This window comes from Lepidochelys kempii, chromosome 7 (genome assembly GCF_965140285.1).
Source record: "Lepidochelys kempii isolate rLepKem1 chromosome 7, rLepKem1.hap1, whole genome shotgun sequence".
Taxonomy (NCBI): domain Eukaryota; kingdom Metazoa; phylum Chordata; order Testudines; family Cheloniidae; genus Lepidochelys; species Lepidochelys kempii.
The window spans coordinates 85,339,995-85,364,259 of NC_136386.1; the positions used below are offsets into that span (position 1 = coordinate 85,339,995).

The window sequence follows — 24,265 nt, forward strand, 5'->3', positions numbered from 1 at the left end:
TGTCAGATGTGACCACTGCCTCACTTTCTCCTGTCTCCATGGGGTAGTGTCCCCTCTTGCTGTGTATAAATTAGCCCTCCTGCCAGACTAAAGAGTCCACATGAAACAGGAAGACAGTCCTTTACCTTCCCCAGCCCCAATTCTGTCTGTCAGATCCATACAATCTTCTTTGCTTGGTTGCAGGGGTCTAAAGTTATTTACCTTACCTAGACCACAATCCCATCTCTAGGGCCAGCATGATCTTTTCCCTTTGTTTGCATGGGTTCACTCAACGAAGTCCTTCTTACAGTCAGAGATATCACCAGCCCACCCCGAGTTACAGGAGACAGCCTTGTTCTTCCTCTACCACAAGTTCAAACCCTGGGGCTCTAGACTATGAAGCAGCTCTATACTCCAAATAAAAACCACCACTGCTTCCCTTCCCCCACATAGCTCTCACATCTCTAGTCTCCTGCCTTCTATCAGTTTCCCTCCTAGGCTGTTCTCCACACTTATTCTTAGTCCCTGCTCACTTCCACTTCAAGGAGCCCCACCAGCAGTTACTAATCTCTCCTCTTCATGATGGAAGGATGCTTATTTATATCCTGCTTCCCCCTTCCCAGCAGCTTTCTCTTCCCATTGATGCCTGGGAGCTATGAACTCCTGAATGCCTTGCTACTTGACCAGGGTTATAGTGAGCCATAAGAAACACTATTATCATGAGCATTGCGGCCTACCAATTTTACCTCAGGCTACCACAGGGGCTAGTCTATAAGGCTCCTTATCTGCTTTTGCTACACAGAGGAACAAATTAACTGCAGGTACTTTGCCACTGGGAGGGACTGAGCGAATAAAATCTGAAGCCTATATCACCGAAGGAAGTCTGAAAATCCAGGCTCATTCCATGTACTTCAATATTACCAACTCTCCTGATTTGACTGAGAGTCTTATGATAGTGGGTGTTTTGTTAAAAGCCTTAGTTCCTGGAGGCATGATAGTTCCTGGAGGCATGAGAATGTCAGCTTTCATTTAAAAAAAAAGCAAGTTTCTTCATTGGTCCGTAGAAGAACTTAAAACGGGAGCGGAGTTTAAAGGCAAAGATAAAGGACCTACAAGACACTGATTTTTTTTTTAAATTTTTAAAAAAATCTCATGATTTTGGTGGTTTGACTTAACTTTTGGACATTTGGGATTGGTAACACTAGTGTCTTCAGGGCTGAATTGCACTACTGAAGCTTCCTAGCTACAAAAGCTGATCAGTGAGACAGTACACAATATAGGCCAAGTGCTACAGTGGACCACCCTGAACCAGCAAGGAACCTATCTATGCCATGTGAACAAAAAGCTGGACACCAGCTGGAAAAACCTTGGGGTGTATCTGCCACCTCCGTGCCAGCTGACAGTGCTGTGAAAGAAGTTCAGCATAGATCCATGACCCCCTGAAGTCTATTAATCATAGATCTAGAGTTCCATAAGGCCATCCAAGAAGTGTGGTCCAACGGATGGTTAAACAGTTGTTCAGATGGGTAGGAGCACTGAAGAGAAAAAGTAATGCCAGAGAAGGCAACAGGCAAATGTGTATGTGTGGCCCCATTACTGTACTATCTGACTGTCCCACCATCTAACATATTTGTCCTCACAACACCCCTGTGAGACAGGGAAGTGCTATTTTTCTCGTGGGGATCCACAGCAGAGAGATGAAGTGAACTGCCCGAGGTCACTCCCGAGGCCTGCAGAGAACAAGGAACTGAATCCCTCTCTCTAAAGTCCTAGGCTGATGCCTAACCATTAGACCATTCTTGCTCTCACCCACACCCCTCTAAGCCTAGAGTAACACCATTGATTTAACATGCATCTTAAGAAGTTGGGTTTTTACCCGCAAAAGCTTATGCCTAAATAAATCTGTTAGTCTTTAAGTACTACCGGACTCCTTGTTGTTACCATTGATTTAGGAAATACTGTTTCACTAGGAGGGTGGTGAAGCACTGGAATGGGTTACCTAGGGAGGTGGTGTAATCTCCATCCTTAGAGATTTTTAAGGCCTGGCTTGACAATGCCTTAGCTGGGATGATTTAGTTGGTGTTGGTCCTGCTTTGAGCAGGGGGTTGGACTAGATGACCTCCTGAGGTCTCTTCCAACCCTAATATTCTATGATTCTATGATTCCCAATGTAACTGAGCAGAATTCTTGTCTCAGGGAAACCCAAGACAAAGCATGAGACAGGTCAAATGAGGGCATCCCTTATGGACAAAGAAAAGGGGTGGGAAAAAGGCCACAGACTTTCATATTCAAACAAAAAGCCCTGAACACACAAACCTGACTTCAGGTGAGCCCGATAAGGTTATCAGTGGATTAAGCCCTCAAACAAATAAAACCAAAAGGCAAACAAAGTGTTTTCACATTCTGTCAAGGCATCTAGGGCACACTACAGGACCCCATCATAGGAAAAAGGGGGTGGGAAAAGATATCATAGCACCATTGTCTGGCTACAGAAGCTCAAGAAAAGCCCTGCAATAAACTGGCTGCTCCCGGAAGTTCTACCAGTCCTCATAGAGAAGAAATAGACTGATTCAGTCACATTCACAGGGCACATTCAGCCCCAGGCAAGAAAGCTTAACGCCATTGTAGTCAATAGAATTACACAAAGACTGAGCTGTCTTATGGAACTAATTTGAGTTTATTCTATAACTAAATTTCTTCTGCTGATTATTTTTTTTTTTATTATTCATTACTACTAGTGACAGGAGAATGGCCAGAAGTCTTTTTGTTGGGTGTGCATTTTAGTGTTATCTGCCTTGGGCATGGGTCATATCAAATCAGCATGTGACAAGCCTGAATGAGCTTGCAGGGCTTCTATTAGGTGGGAGGCAAGAAGTTCAGCAATGAGATCCATAAAAAGGCATGGAAAATAGGAAGACTCTTGAGCTAGGTTTGGATCATTTCACTGAACCCTTAATCCCAGCAATCCCCAGTTCCTTGCCTCCCACTACTCCTTCTGCTATCTCTTTGCTACAGTTTACAGCAAGCTCACACCACCAGGAGGAAGTGCGTCTTATTCACAGCTAACTAATTTCCCCTCATAACAAAGGCAGGTCAAGAGCCTCTGCTTCTCCACCCTTCCAGGTCCAATCAGACACAATTCACAGGGCGACTGCCTTCCTTGACCTGGGTCTCACACATTGCAGTGCGTTAAGTAATAATGCAAGTCACTAGATTACTGCCATTTATTCATTCCCCCACTATATTGCAGAGAGGACAGATTAAAATTAGTTTCTGCACGTGTGCATGCATGCACACACTTTAATTAGGTGTTAACATTGCATAAAACTTTTCATTTAAAATATAAAATGAAGTAAACTACAAAAATGCATGTTAACACGTCACATCAGGCACAGAGCTCAGGATGTTAATACATCCAATCAGCAGCTTTTAGAGCTGGTGTAGTCAATAGGCAGATCATGGGCCAAATCCAGACTGCCACACACTTTTGAAGGGACTGAAAAATCTTTTTATTTATGTATCATTATTATTATTATTGTATTATTTTCTCTGGAGTCTGGACCTTGACCGAGAAATTTAGACCTTGACAAAAAACAATTGATTACCCATGGTTTAGACTTTAGAGGCAGCTTTAAAGGAAGACTGTTGAATACTCTTATCTCTACATCGCATTACAAGGAATGTAATAAATCACTGACCATACCTTGAAAAAGTGTCAAATATAATTTTTAAGACAGAGCTGTCATTTTGCCATCCTGGGAACAGGAAATGCAGCCAGGGAATCGATTGCATGAAAGGAGGCAGCTTTCAAAATTGCTAGTTTCCTCCATATCTTTTGGTCAATTTAACAAAAGGCAAATCTCAAGCCCCCTTTTTTATATTCGGTAGCTTTCTCCTGTTTTTCAGCCACCATTCACTGTAGCTAACTACAGCACTGGCTCCAGGCCTTAGGCATACCAGGAAATATACATTCCTCCCAGCCTCCCAGCACTTGCATTTATATCTTTGTTAATGTTTTGAAAGATAGGATAAACAAACAGCACATGAAGTTCTCAAAGAACACTAAATTGGGAGGGGTGATTAACACCAAGAGTACAGAGAAACAACAGGAGGGATTAGATATACAGGCAAAAATAGAGAGAGTCAGCCTAGAAAAATGCAAACACACATCAGTGTAATAATTATTGAAGACAATACACAATAGAAGGGTGACACCTGGAAAATAGTAAAGCGGAAAGTAAATCAGATAGCAAAGCAGGTTATTTTACAGCATAATATGGTGGCAAAATAAGGCAATGTAATTTTGGGCAGTACACATTAAGGCCTCACAGATCAGGCCTGTACTGACACTGCATATAGAATACTACAGTGTGAGACAGAAAGATGTTAATAAGTAGGAAAGAATTCAGAGAATGGTGAGTGTGTGTGTGTGGGGAAGTGGACTGGATTATTAATTAAAATAACTGAATATGTAGATCTTAGCTATATGGTGGAGGAGAGATGATAAAGTTGCCTTTTTTTGACCTGAGTAGCTAGTCACAATTCAGGGTTCTGCCTTCTGGGGATATTCCAGTTTGAAGTAGAAATTGATGGAGTCTGATACTTTGATTAAATCTTGTTTATTTACAAGGAATGTACAAAGTCCTGCTTCTCTTAACACAGGAGGAAAAACCAAGAACAAAAGGAGCATTTTCTTAGTTTATAGCCCCAAGCCTCTTTAGCCAGATTTCTCACTAGCTTTTTTCCTGGGTTACATTGTGCTCACTGGTTACTGCTTGGTTTTCTTGCTTCTTGCCTCTGCTTGTCTCTTGGGCTGGCGCTGGTAGGGCTTGTTTTAGGAGTGGTCCCTTAACTGTCTCCCAACTATCTTGAGAGAAAGGTACATTCACACATCAGTTTCAACGAGGTTTTCACTCAACCCACAATAAAATTTAACTCAGCTCCAAACACTAACTTTCTACAAGTATATCAACACCATGGAGGGAGAGGAATAGTTCAGGGCAGAACAAGGCACCTTTGTAATACAAATAATAACTAAATAAGTAAACAAACAACAAGGATTAGGAGTTCTAGAATGAACTTTAGCAACAAGAGACATATGTTGAGCATCAGGGAGAAGTTCCCTGCTTTATGCCGTGGAATAGTCTCCTCAGGGAAGTAAGTGTGAGTTTAAGTTTTTTTAAAGCTGGACTGAACATAGCACTTGAGCATGTATCATGGGAACAAACTGCATTAGCAGGGCGATGAGCTGAATGACATGCTAGGTCTTCCATCTCTAGTTGGTACAGTTCAGACATTAGACACTCAATATTTGCCAGCCTTTGGCAATTTCATGTACGAAAGTCTTTAAACTTGTTTGAAGTTTCTTTTCAAGTACATGGTGAGAGAGATAAATCCTAAGAGACATTTTAAAAATCTATAAACATCACCTGGAAATTAAACAGAGCCCATTATTTCTGTAACATCTACAAAGAGCAATGGTCGTGCTCCAGCCACAGGAGTTCAGTAATAAGTACTACTCCCAGACCCGTATTAAAGATATGACACAGACAAAAGAGATTAGTACTTTTGAATTTAACAAAATAGACACAGTAAAGTTCAGCTCCATTTAAACGGTAAAAGGAAAATTTGCTAAACAGAAAAAGACAAGATTGAAAGGGAGAAGGTACATTAACATTGTTTAGTCACTCTTCTGACTACCAATGTCACCTCCCGCCCCCATGCTCTCAATGTCCCTTTTGACCTTTAATGTGCTTTGGTCAGTCTGCTTTTTCCTCTAGTCTTCATATAAGAAAGGTGTGTATACTAGTGTGCTGTTTATAATCCCATACTAAGGGCCAGCTCAGATACCATGGTGATGGGAGTAGCCTAAAAACCTAACTAGAACAGAAAGCTTAGTGAGATGCCTCATACAAGTAGTCAGTTTGGGAGCTAAAGAAGAAAGTAACAAAGCAACCTTTCTTTGCAGATTTTAAAAGTGGTGAAAGAATGGTCTTTGAATGACAGCTACAACTTGGTCTGTAGAAAAAGCTTAAACTCTCTCATCACAACCCCATCCAGCCCAATTTGTTCCAATGTGTGTGGATTGGATTGCTTTACATCAAAAGCCAAATGCAACCTGTGTGTGGGTGTACATCTTACCACTATCTGCATGTTTATCCATCACCCTAATAGATGGATTGAGTTTTATTCAGATGCATGTGGTCATGTCACCCTCCAGTGGCTGCAGCCTGATACCACCTTTTTATTTCCTTTGTAAAGAGCTTTACTATATAAGAGCTAGGTATTATTATTATTACAAAGGAGTTAGGGCCTGATCCAACTCCCTCTGAAGTCAATAGACAGACACCTATTGATTGCAGTGGAAGCTTGGTCAGGCCCATGAGCACCAATATGTCTGCACAAATGCAAACATTTTACAGGATACTATTCATTATTTTTAAATCACGCCGTTGATTATGTTCTGATTAGTTGGGAACACTATGTTGGTATGTCAGTGAACAGCATGTCAGTAACCTGCAATTTCAATTTTCCTATGTAGATCCTAAAGGCTTTAAACAGGGGAACAACATTTTAAGAGAACAGGGGCAGTTTTTTCTTCTTGTACAAACAGAAAGGGAGTAAATCCCATCTTTTGTAGAATGGGAACTCTCTTATGGTTGTGCAAGTGATGCAGTGTCCAGCACTACAGTTCCATATAACCACATTCAGCTTATTGCTTAACCATGGATCAAATTGTTCCCGGTGTAACTCCGGTGAAGTTAATGGAGTTATGCTAGGATGGATTTTGATTCCTTGGGCCTAGCTGTAATGTTTGAAACAAACAACATCAGAGGTGTCATTCTGTTGCAAGAGGTCAGGGCAAGGTATTAGAACTGCTCCTTGAAATTGTGAAACTAATGACTACTCTTTCCTTAATGAATTAGTTTTCCTCTATCATATAGTGGTACTGATTTGTTATTGTCAGGTTGTTCATGAATGCTGAACTGCTGAGAATTAAATATTTGTTCTTTAAAGTGCTCACTGTTATTGAATATAATAGCACTAGTAAAATGCTGTAGCCCAAGGCAAAAGAGCAGTATCTTACCGAGGGAGTTTCTTCTCCTGCAAACTAACTAGTCATTCAGCAGCAAGATACTGTAATGGGTGGCTCAGAAGTGTTGAAACAAGTTATAACCCAGAACTACAATGGTCCCTTCTCTACCAAAGGTCATACATTTCCCTCTGCTACTTATAGGAGCTCTGGGTTGAGATTTTCAAAGCCAACTATGGAATCTGAACAGCCAATTCCCATTGAAGTTAATGGTAGTTGTATCTAAATCCCAGAGTCACCTTTGAAAAATCTCAATCCTGATCTTTAAATATTACAGCTTGACTTAATATTCACAAATTCCTGGCTCCTTTTGGGGAATCTACATGGTGGGTTTTTTTTGTTTTTTAAAACCACATTTATCATAAACAGAAAACCATTGAGGGAGGATGAAATTGCTAATGGCAGAACTGGACTTTGTATGGAAAACTGGCATATTCAAATTCACAGTATAATTCCCCACAAACTAGACAGACCGGATCATTTAAATTCTAATTTTTAGTATACAGTAGCTTTCCACACACAATACTAGGAAGCTCTCCAGCTCTTGCTGTCTGTGCCTGCAGAATGCTTAATCTCCATTGCCACTGCTGGTTGGACTTTGCCAACCTTGGAAGGCAGCAGTTGTGGTCAGCAGAAAAAAAATCTTGCATCAACTCAGCATAATTCATCGTTAGGGGGCATTCCTCAGTCTCACAGGTGACATGTCAGAAACGGTAACTGGCCTCATCTCTGACTTGTTTCCCCACTCATTACTTCTGTCAGCACACAACACAGCAGACCCTGAGGGGCACAAACGCAGTCAGAGTCTCTCACATAATAAACATTTATTTATAGATGTACAATTGTATAATTAATTCTAAATCAAGAAATACAGATTCTGTGAGTATCCTTTAGGATCTATGCTTTATTGCACATAGCGCTTACCATCCATGGATATCTACTTGAGAAATCAAAAGATTTGGTTGGATGGGCACTGGAGCAGGAGTGCCATTTTTACAAGATGTCAGCACCTTTTGCAAACATGAGTTGTCTCTCACATTTCCCCTCCAACATCTCTTAATGCTGGGTAGCTCTTGTGCCTCTGTAAACAGCATTTATTCCAAAATATTTTATTTCCACCATACCCCTCTCCAAAAATCTGGGGGATATCTTTTAAAACTTGAAATCAGATCAGATACACCACAGTCGTGGATAGTAAGGCTTGCAATGAACAGGAGGGCTCAGAACCATTTTGCTACATAAATATCCAGTTAAAAAATAGAGCTGGTCAATTTCAAACAAAGAGAAATAAACCCATCTGGCCTTTCACTTTTCTCCCAGCCCTTTACCACCTTACTTGGCAGCCATTGCTATTTTGATAAATTACACCATAAGGGAACTCTGAAAACTGTTCTTATAGGAAACGTCTTTAGGCAAAAATTAACATCAGGGTAGAGAAGAATCCAGTTTGTGCCATTAATGGTAACTTAGCTCATTCAACTTTTGCCTCTCTCACTTCATGTGTCAAAGAGATACGCTAGGTTTAGAATAACCTTGAGCGCTATCCTGTTGCTCTAATCCAAGTCCTGCTTGCTCAAGCAAGTAAACCTAAGGCTTTTAGCAGCATAATTTCTTCTTCTAAAATGAATGATGGGCAAAACCATTGCTGTAAAATGGGTAAAATGTAGTGTGATCTACACTACACTGTCAGATGCGTCAAAGCCCAATTAAGCAACTGAAAATTAATCATCCCCCTTTCTGATCTCCCCACCAAAACTTCTTTCACAAGAATCAAAGACTCTGTTTTTTTGGGATGTCAATACAGGTTGAAACATCGGAAGTGTTATGGCAAGGTAACAGCCATATTACAGTTAGCAGTCTGCTGGATGAAGAACTCTGAGTTCAGGAACGAGAAGAACAAAAGGATATAGCTCGTGGCAAGCCCTGTTTACAGAACTAATGCTGCACACTGATTACAAGGCAGAAATAAAGCAGACTCTGGAAAAAAAAGTTACACGCACACACACACAAACCAAACTGAACACTGATGAGCTAAGACCATTTACAATAATCCTCTCCTTGCCGTACAAGAATCCAGCACTCAGTTGACTGCTACCAATTAAATTAATATAGCAAAAACAAATCAGAAGTCTGGTCAATTTTAAGAAATCTTCTTTCTACAGAATTTGAGATTCTTTTATAAAAAAAACTCAGTCACAAAATTATATTTTCCTCAACAACATAAAAAAAATAAAATAAATGTAAAGGGTCATCAAATGACAACCTGAAATTGGATAGTTCTGCAGGGCTGGATGGCCCCCCAAAACAGGTTAGAGTTCACACTTTACAGTTTACTAAATTGGGCAGAAAACTAAATAATTTAATCCAATCCCTGCATAGTTTAAAAGTACAACATACATACAGCTATAAATTAATTCTAAATAGATAGATTCTTTTCTTATTAATTGGTTTTTAGTCCTAAAAAAATCTTCCAATTTCTCTCTCCGTTCGAAGTGACCAGTGCAATCATGGAAGGGTCTCCTTCTGCTTCACGGCTTGCTGCAGTTTGTTTTTTTATTCTACACTTGTTCTCATGGTTGCTGTATCCTAGGAGAGACTAGACTGTCGCACTCTAGTGGTGTTGGAAAGAAGGGGAGAAGACAGGCAGCTTTATTTCCTAACTGCTGCCTGCTGCATCTAACATTGGAGAGAGAGAGAGAGAGAGAAGAGAGAGGGCAGTTGTGCGTTGCTAATTCTCCAATTCCACTTTAATTTAAGGTTTGATTCTTTAAATATAAAGTCTGTCACCTTGGCTCAGTGCACTTCGCCAAAAGTCTTCAGGCATTTCAAGAGTCTGGGAATAAAAGTGGTAACTGTGTCAGTCTCCAATCCATGGTAACCATTTAACAGAAAACACCTTCCCCACCCACCTCCCCAAATTACAGGTAACATGTCTAACTGAAAAATGCTAAAGTAGTTCTTTATTTTACAGCTACACTCTTCATTAGACCATGGATACACAGAGATATGCTGAGTTAGAGAGAAAGTGACAAAGTTAATTAAAATATTTCCATTTAATAAGAGGAACAGTTATCAAAACAGGGTACAGGGCATATAAAAAAAAAAGAAAAATCCCAAATGCAAGACACACTCAAAAATGGCAGACACCTGAGCTCAGAACGGACTTGAAGGACTAAATTTTCAAATGTGCGCCACTTGCCGAAAAACAAAACAAAAAACCCAACCCTAGCCCTCCTAACTTACTTGGGTACACAACTTAGGTGACCAGATGTCTGACATACAAGATAACTAAGGTGTAATGGGTGTGCGTGCATCTGAAAATATGGTGCTAAGTGTCATTTTGTTCCCCACTAACAAGCCCCTGCTTTTAATTAAATTTGTGAGAGATGGGGAAAGCCTGTGTGTTTTACATTCATCCTGTTAGTTGCTGATGGGTGAAGCCTCCTGCCTTTGCAAAAAATCAGACCTAATAATGACCGAGGGAAGAGACTCCATACCCTGGGCCAAATTTTAATTTATTTGCACACAGCACTCCTGTGAGTAATCTAGTGCTACGTTCGTTTATGCCATTTGAACTGCCACCATACCACTCTGGTTCATCAGGTTTACCACGCTATTGTGCTGCGAAGACACCATGAGTCTCCAGCACTCTCAGCTGGCTTCTCCCTGACTCCCAATTCAATGAAGTGAGTTACCTTTACAACCTGCTGCATAGAGTGAGAGTTTGGTTTGGTTTCACTGAGTGTCTAGGGAAGACGACAGAGGGACATGAAACATCTATCTTACAGAAATCTCTTCCCTGTTATCGTATTTCTTCAAGTGCCATGGTACAATAAAATAGGGAATAGAGCAACAAAAACGGGCATTAGAAATGTGACTGCCAGTTGCCCAATCTGATAAATGCTTGATAAGGGGAACAACTTCTGACCAGCCAAAGCAAAAAGTGACATTGTCTCAAATGGATGCTTGACAAGAACTCAGCTGACTCGCAAACATAGCCAGGCCTTTCACTTTGCTCCCAGAGAGCTGACACCAGCAATGCTAAGAAACAGATGTGAACTGGAAGAGCATTTGAGGTGCTGGCATGCAAATTAAACCAACCATCCCAGTGAAGGTGTATATGCTTGACAGAGGGTTATGCTTTCTCCTTGTTACACATGCACATTGAGAGGAGAGACACATGGAGATCTAGATCTCAATTAGACATTTAAATAAGTATGAAAATCATTGATGTGTCATGCTTCAGTGTCACAGGAAAATCACCAGCTCGTACTTAGACCTCCGCTGAGTGGTCTAGTAGTGACTATCCATGCATAGAGGCTTGAACTTCAGACAGTCTGCTACAGCTTGGGGTGCCCATCCTCTGTGCTCTTTGATACAGATCTGAATCTCCAAAGTAACGTGCTCGATAAAGCAAGCCTTCCTCTGAAAAGGAAAAATTCCAACATTAAAAACAATCATTCACCAAGATGTGAAGTGTGATGTCTCAACTCCTCAACATCCCATTGATTTCAATGGGAAAAGGATCTGTCCTCAAGTTCTTCAAGGCCAGATGAAGTACAGCGAGAGGGTACGGAATACCTGATGTCCTTTGGAACAGAACAAAAGTGATCTTTGAGCCCTTCAATGGCTCATCCTAAGGGAAGTTTTAGATATGTGCTGGGAACTGGAAGTAGCCCTAGTGTGAATTAAATGAGTAACATAAGGGGTAGCCTGGTAGTGTGGGAAAGAAGAAATATGGAGGATCAGAGTTTATCACTCTAGCTTGGTCCGTTGCATTGCTCTGCAGCAACAACTTTGGCTGACTCAGAATAGCAATGTCAGGGTGTCACATTCAGCACTTCTTGGTGAGAAAGATAATTCGCATGTTGTGGGGATCCAAGAAAGCTTTGGAATCTTTTTTATCCCATACAAACAACAATGCCAATGTATTTACACACAAATCCCAAACTGAGCATTAGTTCAAAGCAGCTGTAATCACCTATCATATAGGCATTTGAGAAAGGGGCCAATCGAGGGTGGAGTCAATAAAATGTTATCTTTGATGATAACTCTTTAGAGTTAAACAGTCATAAAAAAACCTTGAAAATGACGAGGATTCCATTTTTCACTTTGTAGACTCTCTGATATGGCTTGTTAGACATAACGGGGCTGTAAAGATATACACTTTGTAAGCACTAAATCACTTTTTTCTAAAATGAAATGATAACCCCCAGGGCAATAAGGAAACATCAGGAAACTCCTGAGAGTCTCCTGGCCCTACCTTCCTGATCCCTCAGGAAATCAGAGAATTCTGTTCATATCCCACTGACATGGCAAAGGAGCTCCACAGAATGGAGCTGCTACACTGATCATTTCTAGAATATTATTGTTTAAAAACATTATACGGGACAGAGGTGACCGATTTGTCATCAAACCGTTGAAGACACAGGGCCGATGGGCTGCCTTAGGTCCTACACAGCAATGAAATTATGATTGAACTATCGGAGATTTATGTATCTCAGTTCCTCCTTAAGGACTTTTTTCTAAAACAAATCAGACTTTTAAGAAAGTGTCCTCAAAAGGTTTCCATTCCTCCCACCATGCCACTCACTTTGTTGCTTTTCCTTCCAGCAGTTATTTCTGAGGTTTGCAATGTAATCGTCTTCCACGCTCCTCTCAACATTTTTCAGGTTTGTACCAGTGTACTCTTCTACAAAGTTCTCAGCTACATAGTAAGCTACTTTCAAGTGCTCTGTCACTCTCCTGTGTATGTGACCCACAGACCTAGTCCAGGGAGAAAAGCCAAAATAATAAATGTTATTCAAACACAGAATAGAAATTTGTGGACAAGCAACAACTAATAAGCATTATTAATCTACTCAAAGGACATATCCTTCCTGTACACTTGCTGTTTTGGTAAGGAGAGTTTTATCTCTGGTGGAATGGACATAGTGGAACATTCTACCAGGTGGAAATAAAACCTACCTACCCAACCAATCAATTCTTCCCTGAGCTACATGGGTGTGCTTCAGAACATTGGTGTATCTTGGGTGTTGACTGCCAGAGGACTCCATATATGTTTTAGAATTAAGTGCTCATTACAATCTTCAGCAGCTAGTGTTTGAAATACTTTTTGCTACTTCCTTCCCAAATACGCAGCCCTTCTCCTTCAGGATGTGCCCCAAAGATGCTGTGTGTGTCTGGTTATGAATCTCTGAAGCTGATGGATCTCGAGCTGAAGACTAAGACAAACCAGTATTTCAGAAATATATTTGTACACAGCATGAAGTCAGAATGTAGGTCAAAGTAGAACAAAGACACTGCTGATAGCTAAGCTTGCTCAATAGGGCTGTCTGCTTGATGAATACAGACCCTCAGCTCCTCTCACTGCAGATTACTGTTAACCCCAAGAGTGACACATTGCTCTACCTAGCAACATGCCGCAGTATCCACTATTGCTGCAGGAAAGGAGCTACGTTCCCCTCTCCCCGTACCCTCCTCCTCTCCAATTCCTTCCCTCTTTATTCAAGACAGAGCCAGGACAGAGAATACCTCCAAAAGGTATTCTCTTCTGATTCACTGACCAGACACTTCAGACAGTGCAGATGTACAAATACATCCCTCAGTAGGGTCACCCAGATATACTAAGCAAGGGCTTGTCTAAACATGAGGTTGATCCTGATTAACTTAATGCGTTGGCAGACTTATTTCAGAACAAGAGTGCCTTGTTCCTGTTTAGCTTAATGTAATTTGAAAAAAGGGAAACCTAAGCATACCCTTCTTGCCACTCAAAACAGAGCCCTAGGTTCTTCGCAAGCTTGAGCCCCATGCCTGTGTGTTATGTCAAGAAAGGAGATGACATTTTGGGCACATGTGAAGAGAATCAAAGCATATATCATTTGACTGTAAAAACCAGAGGAGGAACATGACCTGAGGAGCCTATAACCGAGTTAGACAAGCAATACAATTCTGAAATGCCTGGTGGCATGTGTCTGTCTCCTAACGTGGCTGTTCAAGGCCAGGAAGACAGCCGGGCACGAAGAACATCTCTTGAATCCCAGCTTCTTCTTTTCTTCAGTCCCAACATAACCCGGAACTGGGCTACTAAATAACTAAACTATCTATATTTATCACTTAACTAAATTATCATGACAGCAAGAATGGAAAAAAACTGGATCTGAATGGACTGGAGTAGTTCACATCCATCTGGCACAGCAGATAGAAGGAACTGAGGTAGTAGAGGGCACTGCACCTTCTTATATATCCTCAGAACATTCAGAGACACCGACAGCAGAGGTAGGAGGGGGTGCGTGAGTGCTCTAATGGCTGCTTCTTGGAGAAGGTTCTACTGTTAGGCACCATGAGGTGGCACAATATCCATACGTGGGAATATGCATAGCCACTCAAAGAAGAAAAATGGGATTAAAGGGGTTTATTTTTGCTCATTGATAATGGGTGCTGGCAGATCTCCAAGTCATCCTTCTCAACAACTACAGGTGTTACACAATGTTATGGGGCATGTGAAAGCAAGAGGAACATTAGGAAAGGAAAGGAAACAAAACATACCAAAAAGTGAAAATAAAACACAAAGATCCCAACCACTAACATACCAATTCTTGTTTCCAATTTCTCCTCCCGTTCCCAGCCCACCCCCAAGCTAAATATATATGAGAGTTATGGGTACTAACGGCCTGTGGCTCAAACTGTAAGGTGGACTGGAGACCATCATCTGGCTGAGAGCTGAAACAATGATCAGGATGAGAATAGGCATCAGCTGGACAAACAACCCAAGGCCACCCTAAGGGGGAACAGAAATATACAATGGAATGTCATCAATAAGTTTACATGCATAAGACTATTTAGCATCTCACCCTCCCTTGCAAACCCAATCATACTGTGTCCTTGATCCCACTGATGTGAGCGGGAAATGTGTTTTGCATTTTGCATTAGTCAAAGACGCAACAGGACTGACTGTTCAATGAGGTTTAAAAATAAAAATAAGAGTAAAGAGAACACTTCCAAAGCAGCTTGTGGGGATTTCGCTGCCCAGTGATTCCCTCCAACAGTGATGGCAGTCATGGGGTTAAATCCCTGAGCATTACTTTGAAAGCATACCTGAAAGTACTGAAGCCATGCTACACATCCCAAACAACCATCACGTTTTTGGGGGGGGGTGGGAAAAAAAAGCCTTGAATGTGAGTTTGGAAGGACTCATGACATTGTTATATTTAAAGATTTCTAGGACAGTTGCTAATGCGTATTTCATATCCATGTCAGTCTGTAGAGACTAGTACCACAGCACTAGATAGATTCCTTAGAAAGTGCTCCCCCTTTACAATGATATGCAAGATGAGTTTGCCTCCCTTTCTGCCTCATCTCTTAAATTCCCTCCCCACTCTAGTGCAGAACATCTGGCCCCAAAGACCTAAGAAAAAACACCCAATACCATTTTTTAAAATATACTGTAGATCAGCCCAGAGATTAATGATCTATACTGCTGCGAAAGAGATCTGGGTTAGCTCTATGGCCCCTCTGTCTTATTTCCCTAACCAGATGGGGCTGGGAGCATTGTAGAAGCAGTACATTTGGCCTCTGTGACAAAAGGAGGCACAGAAATGCCTCCTGTCACTATAAAAGTGTCTTCCTTGACTAATTAGAGAGAGGAACAGATTGGAAGTCCCGCCCTGTCCAGTGCTCAGTGGAAAGGTAGTGGCATGGTAATTTGAGATTCAGGAGCAAGAAAATCTCAGAGTTCAGAGAGAGGTTGGGGACAGAAAAGAAAAATTGGTAGATCTTTAAATTTTCTGTCTCTTGGTTTCATCAAGTCTGGAGGTCCCTTCTCTACCACTCTGGTTTTGTATTTTGTGAGAGTCCATGCGTTCAACAGGTCTGGTTCACAAAGTGTCCCTGAGAAGATCTGGGTATAGGAAAGTCATTGAATAAGACAGATGTTTTGACTAACCATCCCCCTCTAAGAAAATGATCACAACACCCTGTTTATTTTTCTGGCATTCTTAGATTATAACAGCTTCAAATGGGCCTGAAGTTAACACTGTGGTATCATGCAACAAGCAGCACATCCTGGGTAGCAAAATGAGGAGGAATGGGTGTAGATGTTATGAGGACTCACATATAAGGTGGGTAAACCCTCCACTATTCAGTTAATTTCTGCTCATTGTTTCAAGAGAAATCTGACTTTTGGAATTAAGTGTTTAGGTAAAAAAGAAACTTCAGTTCATGCTGCATTTGGCTGATGCTATAATTTTATTTCAATATGACGCTATGCCAAAGAGAAAATGACATTTATTTTCCCACTGTGTAAATGGGATCCAGTCTGATAAGCTGCATCTGCATATGTATGAAAGTCATGGGAATTCAACTGTAAGTAAGTTAAACAGGCAACTCTTCTAGAAAAAAAATAAACTCATGTGAGATTACAATAGAAAAGCACTCCACTTATCTAGGAAAATGGAAAACTAGGTGGCCAATTTCATACAATGGCTACAACAGCAACCTGTTTTTTGGGTTGCACACATTAAAGCCTTTTTACTTTCCCCTTGCTCTTGTCTCCACTTACATCACCCTGATGTTCTCGTCTGTCATGCCTCTGATGGTAGGTATATCGCATCCTGCCATTGCTGTATACGTGAACATTACCTGTGGGCAACAGAAATCCATTAAAAAGAATCCAGAACACGGGGACTTTCTGACAGCTAGCCTGGCAGATGATGAGATCAGAAGAATTGTGCACATGCCACATCATCCTACCTGATTAAGAATGCAACACATGAGCAGATTAGACATAGACATATCACAATTAAATTCAGAAATTTTCACCTAAGCCACCCTGTGATGTTGGTTGGAGTTTTAGCCAGGTGTCACCAAGTAATGACACTGCAGCATCACTCTAGAAAATAATAATGGAGGCATCTTTAAAAAGTGTACCTGACCAGGTGGGCTGTGAGGGTGAATGCCAACTCAGCAGGGATGATAAAAAGATTTTTTTAAAGGAAGAATTTGGATTCACTGCCTGGTAAGCATTTAAGAAATGAGTGGTGAGCCCTAAAATGAACAATGTTACTGCCAGAAAAGACTTAGTCCCAAGATGGGAGAGTGCCAAGCAGACCTGCCTGAAGGGTAATTGGTGGATGGTCCATACTATTTGTGTAGCCAAACTGGAGGACTTCAGGGCGGGTGGAGACATTGTGCAAGTCTCTTCAATACTGTGTAGTGTTGAATTTTAGATTATAAAACTAAGAAGTTTTTAATAAAATAATATTTTTTCCTAGTTTCCTGATCAGAAAAAAACCTGCTCTCTTTTATAATTAAGTGTAGAGTTCCTACAGCTGTCATCTTTACTTAGCTGTAGTTTTGAATAATAGAAATAGCCTTACTATTAACCTGTTTATGAATTCACATGGTAATGGGGAAGAAGAAATTATAACCAACCCCAATAGTCATCTTTCTCAGTTGTCTCAGTGGTTTCTCAAACACCTAGTCCATTACAGCTAGCACAATGAATACTAGTAAAAGCTTTACCAATGCTTCTGCAAGTACTTACTGTTATTGTGCTATTCCTAGGTAATTCCTCTACTTAGGAGAGGGAATAACACAGTAACTTTACGTGCTTGTAAAAGGAAAACAGTAAATATTTTAATGGTGACCACTAAAATGTGTACAAAGGAAATTAGGGAGACAGCTTCTTGCCCTGATCAATTTATATAGACAAGATACAGATTTACTTTCAATCTGAACAAATTTAAATCATGTACTACAGAAGTCCCTAAAAGTTCACTATGGTCAGATTTGGCTAGCGGGGGAGGCCATGACTACTCAACACCTCCTTGACACATATACAGAAATAAATATTTTTGATTGATTTTTCTGAGGGGAGAGATAGGAAAGTAGGGTGAAAGAAGTGGAGACTGATACCTGCTACTTTTAGTGTCTTAGTTGTGCAGCACAGCAGATGTTGAAGACGCAATTTGGGTAAGAGATCTCTTCTTGGTGTTTAGTGGCCTAGAAGTTAGTATATTTATTCTGATGAAGAGGGTTTTAATACTTCCTCAAAACAGGCTTGTAAAGCTAACGTAAAAAAGTGACTTAAAAATGTTCAAGACAAGTTAAAAAAGGTGAATATGACCAGTATGCAAACATCCATTTGAGGGTCCTAAGAATTCCTGCTCTGATGACACTACCTGCTGGTTCAGTAAGCTATTTGTCCTGTGGGCTGAGTTCTCAGAGCTCTAATTTTAACCATTTAGGAAACTGAGATGTTTACATCAGTAACGGACAATCACTTGTGAAGGAGAACTCTCATGTACTTCAGCTGTTGAGAGGAACACAGCTTTCAGTATCACCACAGACTGCCAAATAAACCATTACTGCATTATTGTTCTGTCACAAGAGTGGCAGCAAAGATAGCTGAATGGAATCACCCTTGCCCACAGAGAAGATTAAAACTTGACAGGCTTACTAGAAGGAAATCCACCACCAAAGAACATGTTGAAGAGATCCTCGGGTGAGATGTCTGCTTCGAATCCACGGTGGAAGTCTGTATGACTGTGTCCATGTCTTGAAGGGTTAACTTTCTCATCTCCAAACTGGTCATATTGCTTCCGCTTCTCTGGGTTGCTCAATACTGCATATGCATTACCAATGGCTGAAATATTGGCAAAAAGGAAGCACAGTTAGCCTATTTCTCCTGGTAATACATTCCCCTCTTCTGAACAAGTTTTGAACCTGCAAACTGACAGGTCCCATTACATAGATTCAATTGTCAATTACCCACCCTCTTTAAAAGGTTATTTAACATCCCTGATCATTAGAGGAATGCATCTCTCGGCTGGATGCAAATAGAAGAAGAGAACAAGGTCATTTGATGAAATGATTGAGACCTTGATTAACTCCAACCAGGATCAATACACACAGTGCTTCTTCGCTCAAATCCTGGGGTGACAGAGATATCCTTCCAGATGAATCAGAAACTCGAAATTCCTGGAAGGATACTGTCAAGGATACTGGCTCTACATTTTGCTGAGTTTAAAAGTTGTTTTTTTTTACTTGAGACACAAGGTGGGTGATGTAGTAATTTTTACTGGACCAACTACTGCTGGTGAAAGAGACAAGCTTTTGAGCGACACAGAGCTCCTCTTCAGGTCTCCCCTATCTACCTAGAAGTTTCTGTTCCTGACTCTGCTGAATAAATTTTTTTTTTAATGTGTAAGGATTAATTTTCAAATTAACTTCTTGAGCCATGCGAAAATATATACTGAAGCATGGCTTTACTTGGAAAATGTACTCTAAAAATGACATTATGCGATTCCAAGTTTATTGTCCAAAAACATAACTTCACAGAAGTTACAACACGGCTCAAATCACTGAAAGGCCCAAAGCACATAAATAAAACATCTTAAAGAAATCCCGGGTAAAGGTTTTGTCCATGCAGGTTACAGGTCTCAGAAATTTCCACATGCCAGAGGGAAGGGGGACAATTAAGAGGAACAAGCTTACATAGCATTGTGACAATGGAAAAGTACTGAAACTAAACCCTAGTCTCCTTTCTTCATGACTCCCTTCTTCCACTCTTGCCTCACTGTAACCAACCTGCAAGAATGCTTACTTGCAGCTTTACTGCTGCTAAATTTGCATTTGCTTCTACATTTGCATTTTCTTTTCTTTACACACCTCCATTTGTCAACTCCCTTATCTACCTACCCATCTACCTGAGAGTTTCTGTCCCTGACTCTGCAAGAGTCCATTTTCTCTCATCATCCTCAACTACATAGTGTGATATGATAACTTATGAGTGAGGATATATACAAGTTAATTGTACTGGAGTTGATGGAGGATTTTTCAATATAAGCCTTGCAAGGCTTTCTCCTTCAGACAGATTCATCTAACTCCTCCTTTCCTGTTGATGCACATGTAGCCAGAGCAGCAAGAGGGCTTATCTATATGGGAAAGTTATGCCAGTATAAGTTAAGGTTCAAGGAACATTGGCAGGAAATTCAAATGGAAGAATCTGAGGTCTTGGTTTTGTTTTATGTATGCACTTTTATTGACATTAAAACTCAAGAGATATTAGCAGTCGCGTTCCCAATAAGTATTTGGCACTGTACTGCTGCTAGCTCACTCCAAACCGGAAGTTTAGCTAAAGTGGTCAGGTTTAAATTTTTTTCCCCCCAAGTCTGCCAGATCTAGTGATAGGAACTCCAAGGGACAGTGTGGGCTATTGCAACACTGATTAAGACAAGGTCTCAAGGCAAAACATAGCACTTTATCAGATGTCACTGGGAAGATGAATGTTAAGGCATCAGCTAATACATCAATGTAAGAAAAAAAACCTAAAATTCGCACTACATATTTTCCCTTCATCCTCTGGAACCAAACAGCTGGGCTTTAATGGGCATTATGAGAAAAGTGTTAACATCAGAGGCATAATGGAATGGAGAATCAATGAGACATGGCTTTGAGGAGAGATAACCTGACAGTTGATAGCCCAGTAATGGAGGATAAAGTGCACCTTGCTTAATGCAGTTTTGACATGTAACTTGCGTCTAAGCCTTCAGTAAATATGATTATTTAAGATTACTGGTGAAGAAACCTGCCTTTTGCCACTGTTCAAGGATTGAAGAGTAAACTGTTGAAGAAAGGTTTATGATAGCCACTATGTGGATGTCTGCACACATATGCAGATTTGACCTGAACCCAATGCATAAAAGGTCTCTCCCAGGTGGCTAGAGGCTCAGCCCACTATTTGCTAATGGCAATACACTTATCAGTCATAGACTTAAGAATTAATAGGCCTGAACAACCCCTGCCTCTGACTTTTGCTCCTCAATTTATGCCTATTTTTTTAAAAAAACATACCCTAATATCAAATAACATAGCAGTATACACTTGAAAATAGACTTTCCAACTCCCACCGGAACCTCATGTATTTCGCTAGCTAGTTGAAACCGGACATGATACTTTTTTCTCACCATCGCCCCTAGAAACTCATCCTAAACTCAGAATCAAGCTTGGTGGCTTTCTTCTTAGCCAACATCACCAGTATTAAACACTCTGCAGGTCAAATTATGCCTTCAGTGACACCTATACAATCCCACTGGCTTCACTCTGATTTGAACAGGTGCCACCAAGAACATAATTTGGCTTGCACAGTCTTTATTATTGGTGGTCATGAGTGAGAAGGACACCGAGGATGGAACTTGACTCTCAGGTCCCAATTCAAGGCAATGTTCTAGCACCTCTATGCAATTTTTGTGCTGTTAAAAGGACAGGAAAACAGCTGGAGGCCAACTCCAACCTCCCTGAAAATATTACCCTGGCAGGTGCAAGTTCCCTGGGTGGTACAGGGGAAGAAGGGAGGGTCAGAGTGCAGATGGCAATTCTGGGCTGCTGGACAGTCCTTTAGCAACTGCTGCAGCCCAGGCACGAATTAGTAGCCTTTGGGGTTACTCTAGTTTACACTAGAGGCCAAAATGGCCCCCAGCAGCCTCAGAATCCTAAACGACCTTGGCCACACCCAGCTGTGCCTCTGGAATAGGAAAACTCAGGCCCTAAAAGACTGAGGGCTAGTCTACACTATAAGCGCTACATCAGTGCAGCTGTGCCACTGTAGCGTGTCTGGTGAAGACGCTTGATGCAGACAGGACAGAGCTCTCCCATTGGCATAACAAAACCACATCCAGAACCAGCAGTAACTATGTTGGTAGGAGAAGTTCTCCTGCTGACATAGCACCGTCCACACTAGCGCTTAGGTCGGTGTAATGTACACTACTCGGGGGGGTAGCTTATTCACATCCCTGAGCGACATAAGTTAGGCTGACATAAAAGTGTTAGTGTGTACAAGCCCCAAGATAAGTTAGGAAGGTTGTCAGTTGGAAAAATCTTATTTTATTGGTAAACTATGTCATTTTGACATGGCATCAGTGAAACACCATGAACATAGAACCCCAGGAAACTTTCACTAGAGATGTTTTTCAGAGTAGACCTACACTTAAATTTAAGGCTTAATATTAGAGGGAATATTTTCTAGTAAATAGACTTTTAAGCCAGTGAGCCCACCTTTTCAAGCGTTTGTTTTATCAGGCTTGTCTAATTTGATATTATCAAGTACTTAATGTATATAAAAATAAACCTATTTTTCTTAGCACACTGCTTTTTTCTACAGACCTTAACATAATGAGCTAAACTCATTCCTCATGTAACGCTACTGATTTTCCCAAAGTGACACCAAGTATTTACCTGGGCCACAATCAATTGTTGAGTATTGATGCTCACTTTGCAAAGTCCCCTGAAACAAAATTGACAACGCAAGCTTTCTAGTTCTTTCTGCTCAGATAAAATTAAGATGCAACATTAACACAAAAGAAAATGTTAAGAATCATGGAAATTAGAGGTGAAAGTTCAGTAATTTAGCCCTTATCCCTAAAAATCAGGACTACACCCTATGTTCTCTAGCGCTACATTTAAGTCTAGTTTTAAATATTCCAAGTGACAGGGCTTCCCTTGGTAAACTATTCCACAACCTAATAGATCTCATTACCAAGAAAATTTCCCTTTTCAGTGCCTACAATAGTTGACATAGGGTCTGAGAATCAGGATCTTTACATTTAGTTATGTTTTGTTTTAAGTTATTGGGGATTAAAAAAGAAAATCTTGGCTGGCATTAGTTACATAATTGGTTCAGGTGCACAACTGAGTTTGTTATTTGGGGTTTATATATAGTAATTCCATTTATGATATTTTTGTTTAACTGCAGTATTGATGTGTCTGCTGAGAAATCTGAAGTCTTATTAGAGGACTGCTTGGAAAGCTCATTGGGTGGGAGAATTTAAACTATGTAACTGGTTTCTCTGATGCCAGCTCAGAAGAGGGCAGTTTTCTGCCAGACACTTTTTCCAAACCCCCCCCCCCCCACCCACTTGTGATAAATTCAGTTAAACGGTGTGCCTTTTAGAGTTATACTAAGGCACTTTCTGATACCTGCAGTTATAAGAGACAAGGGTTACTGTCCCAACTGCTGACTCCTATGCTACACACCCTAATGAGTCTGTAACAGGTTGCTGGTCCTTAGGTACAAGTGCACATCCCTGCCCTCCGTTCCAAGCCCTGTCCCTTTAAGACCGGGAAGGTTGAGGGGAGTTATTGTCTCCAGGAAGAATTCATGATGGAGAAGGGTCAGCTGACTAAGCATCATGTAACTGCTTGCTGAAAACTGTATAGGATTTCTTCTAGCTCAGTCTGCTGAACATGAGGGTTGAGGGAAGTTCCTTCCAGGAGGCCTAAGAGATAGCCAGGAAGGGCTACTTAGGGGAAAGATGTGTCCTCTTGCTTTGCAGTTAGTTGGTGGAAAGTGGACCAGGCCTTTTCTCCCCAGTGTTTGTATTATTTTGAGCCTTGTTAATAAAATGAGCCCAGAGGAAAAGGACATGAACTCAGTTGTTTTGGGAGCTTTATTCTACTTCCCTGGCTGGCGAGTTTGTTCACTGGCTTACAGGGTCCCCTCTTTATTTTTGTTTAATACACACACAGAAATTAACAACCCATCAGCCTTCATTTATCATTTTAGTATCTTTTAGATGAGGTTGTACTTAGACTGTCACCCCAATACACGACCGTCAGCTTGTGAGGGAGTTGAGTTCAAGAAACAGGAAACACGTTTTTACCTTTGAATGCTTCTGTAGCACCTGGCGCCTGGTTCTTATCTGGGTGAAATTTCAGTGCTAGTTTCCGGTAAGCCTTTTTCAGGTCCTCGTCAGAGGCCTCTCTGTTCACTCCTAGAATTTCATAGTAATCTTTACATTGCTTTACCCTAGAAGTTAAGAGAAATTAGGTGACGGGGCAGTTAGTTTGAGGTAAGGAGGCTTCTTACCTTTGTATGCATCAACTTTTCAGCATCCCTACATCCCAGTTCTGGTTAATATTGTCCTCTGAACTTTGGTTTACTCAATTTTGATTCCTCGGTATGAACCAGTTTATGTCACATATCTGTTTGCCCTGTGCTTTTATTACCAGGTATCTACAGTCCTTAAAGAACAAATGACTCAACCCAGTAAAATGACTGTGCCCTCAAGTGGCCCAATGTCACCTTGCATTGGTGTGGAGGCAATTTAAGAAAAGGTTTGACAGAATTAATAAGCATCACACCATGCTTTGAAACTCAATAAATTCAGGTTCTAAGGGCTGGTTAAGGGAAGCTGA

General features: G+C 40.9%; 1 protein-coding gene across 7 annotated transcripts in view; it reads right to left on the reverse strand.

The window, feature by feature from the left end:
* Positions 1-4,582: 4,582 nt before the first annotated feature.
* Positions 4,583-24,265, reverse strand: part of DNAJB12 (DnaJ heat shock protein family (Hsp40) member B12) — a 29,070-nt gene continuing 9,387 nt past the window's right edge. For 2 of the 7 annotated variants that reach the window (XM_073353616.2, XM_073353619.2), the window contains 7 exons: positions 23,731-23,876; positions 18,531-18,716; positions 16,632-16,711; positions 14,743-14,852; positions 12,666-12,838; positions 11,346-11,497; positions 7,882-9,905 (listed from right to left, as the gene is read on the reverse strand). In XM_073353616.2, the coding sequence (XP_073209717.1) occupies positions 11,376-11,497; positions 12,666-12,838; positions 14,743-14,852; positions 16,632-16,711; positions 18,531-18,716; positions 23,731-23,876 (817 nt within the window). In that variant the 3' untranslated portion in view covers positions 7,882-9,905; positions 11,346-11,375. Of the gene's footprint in view, positions 7,853-7,881; positions 9,906-11,335; positions 11,498-12,665; positions 12,839-14,742; positions 14,853-16,631; positions 16,712-18,530; positions 18,717-23,730; positions 23,877-24,265 lie in introns of those variants that run through there. The other 5 variants (XR_012160006.2, XR_012160007.2, XR_012160005.2 and 2 more) reach the window with 5 other exon arrangements.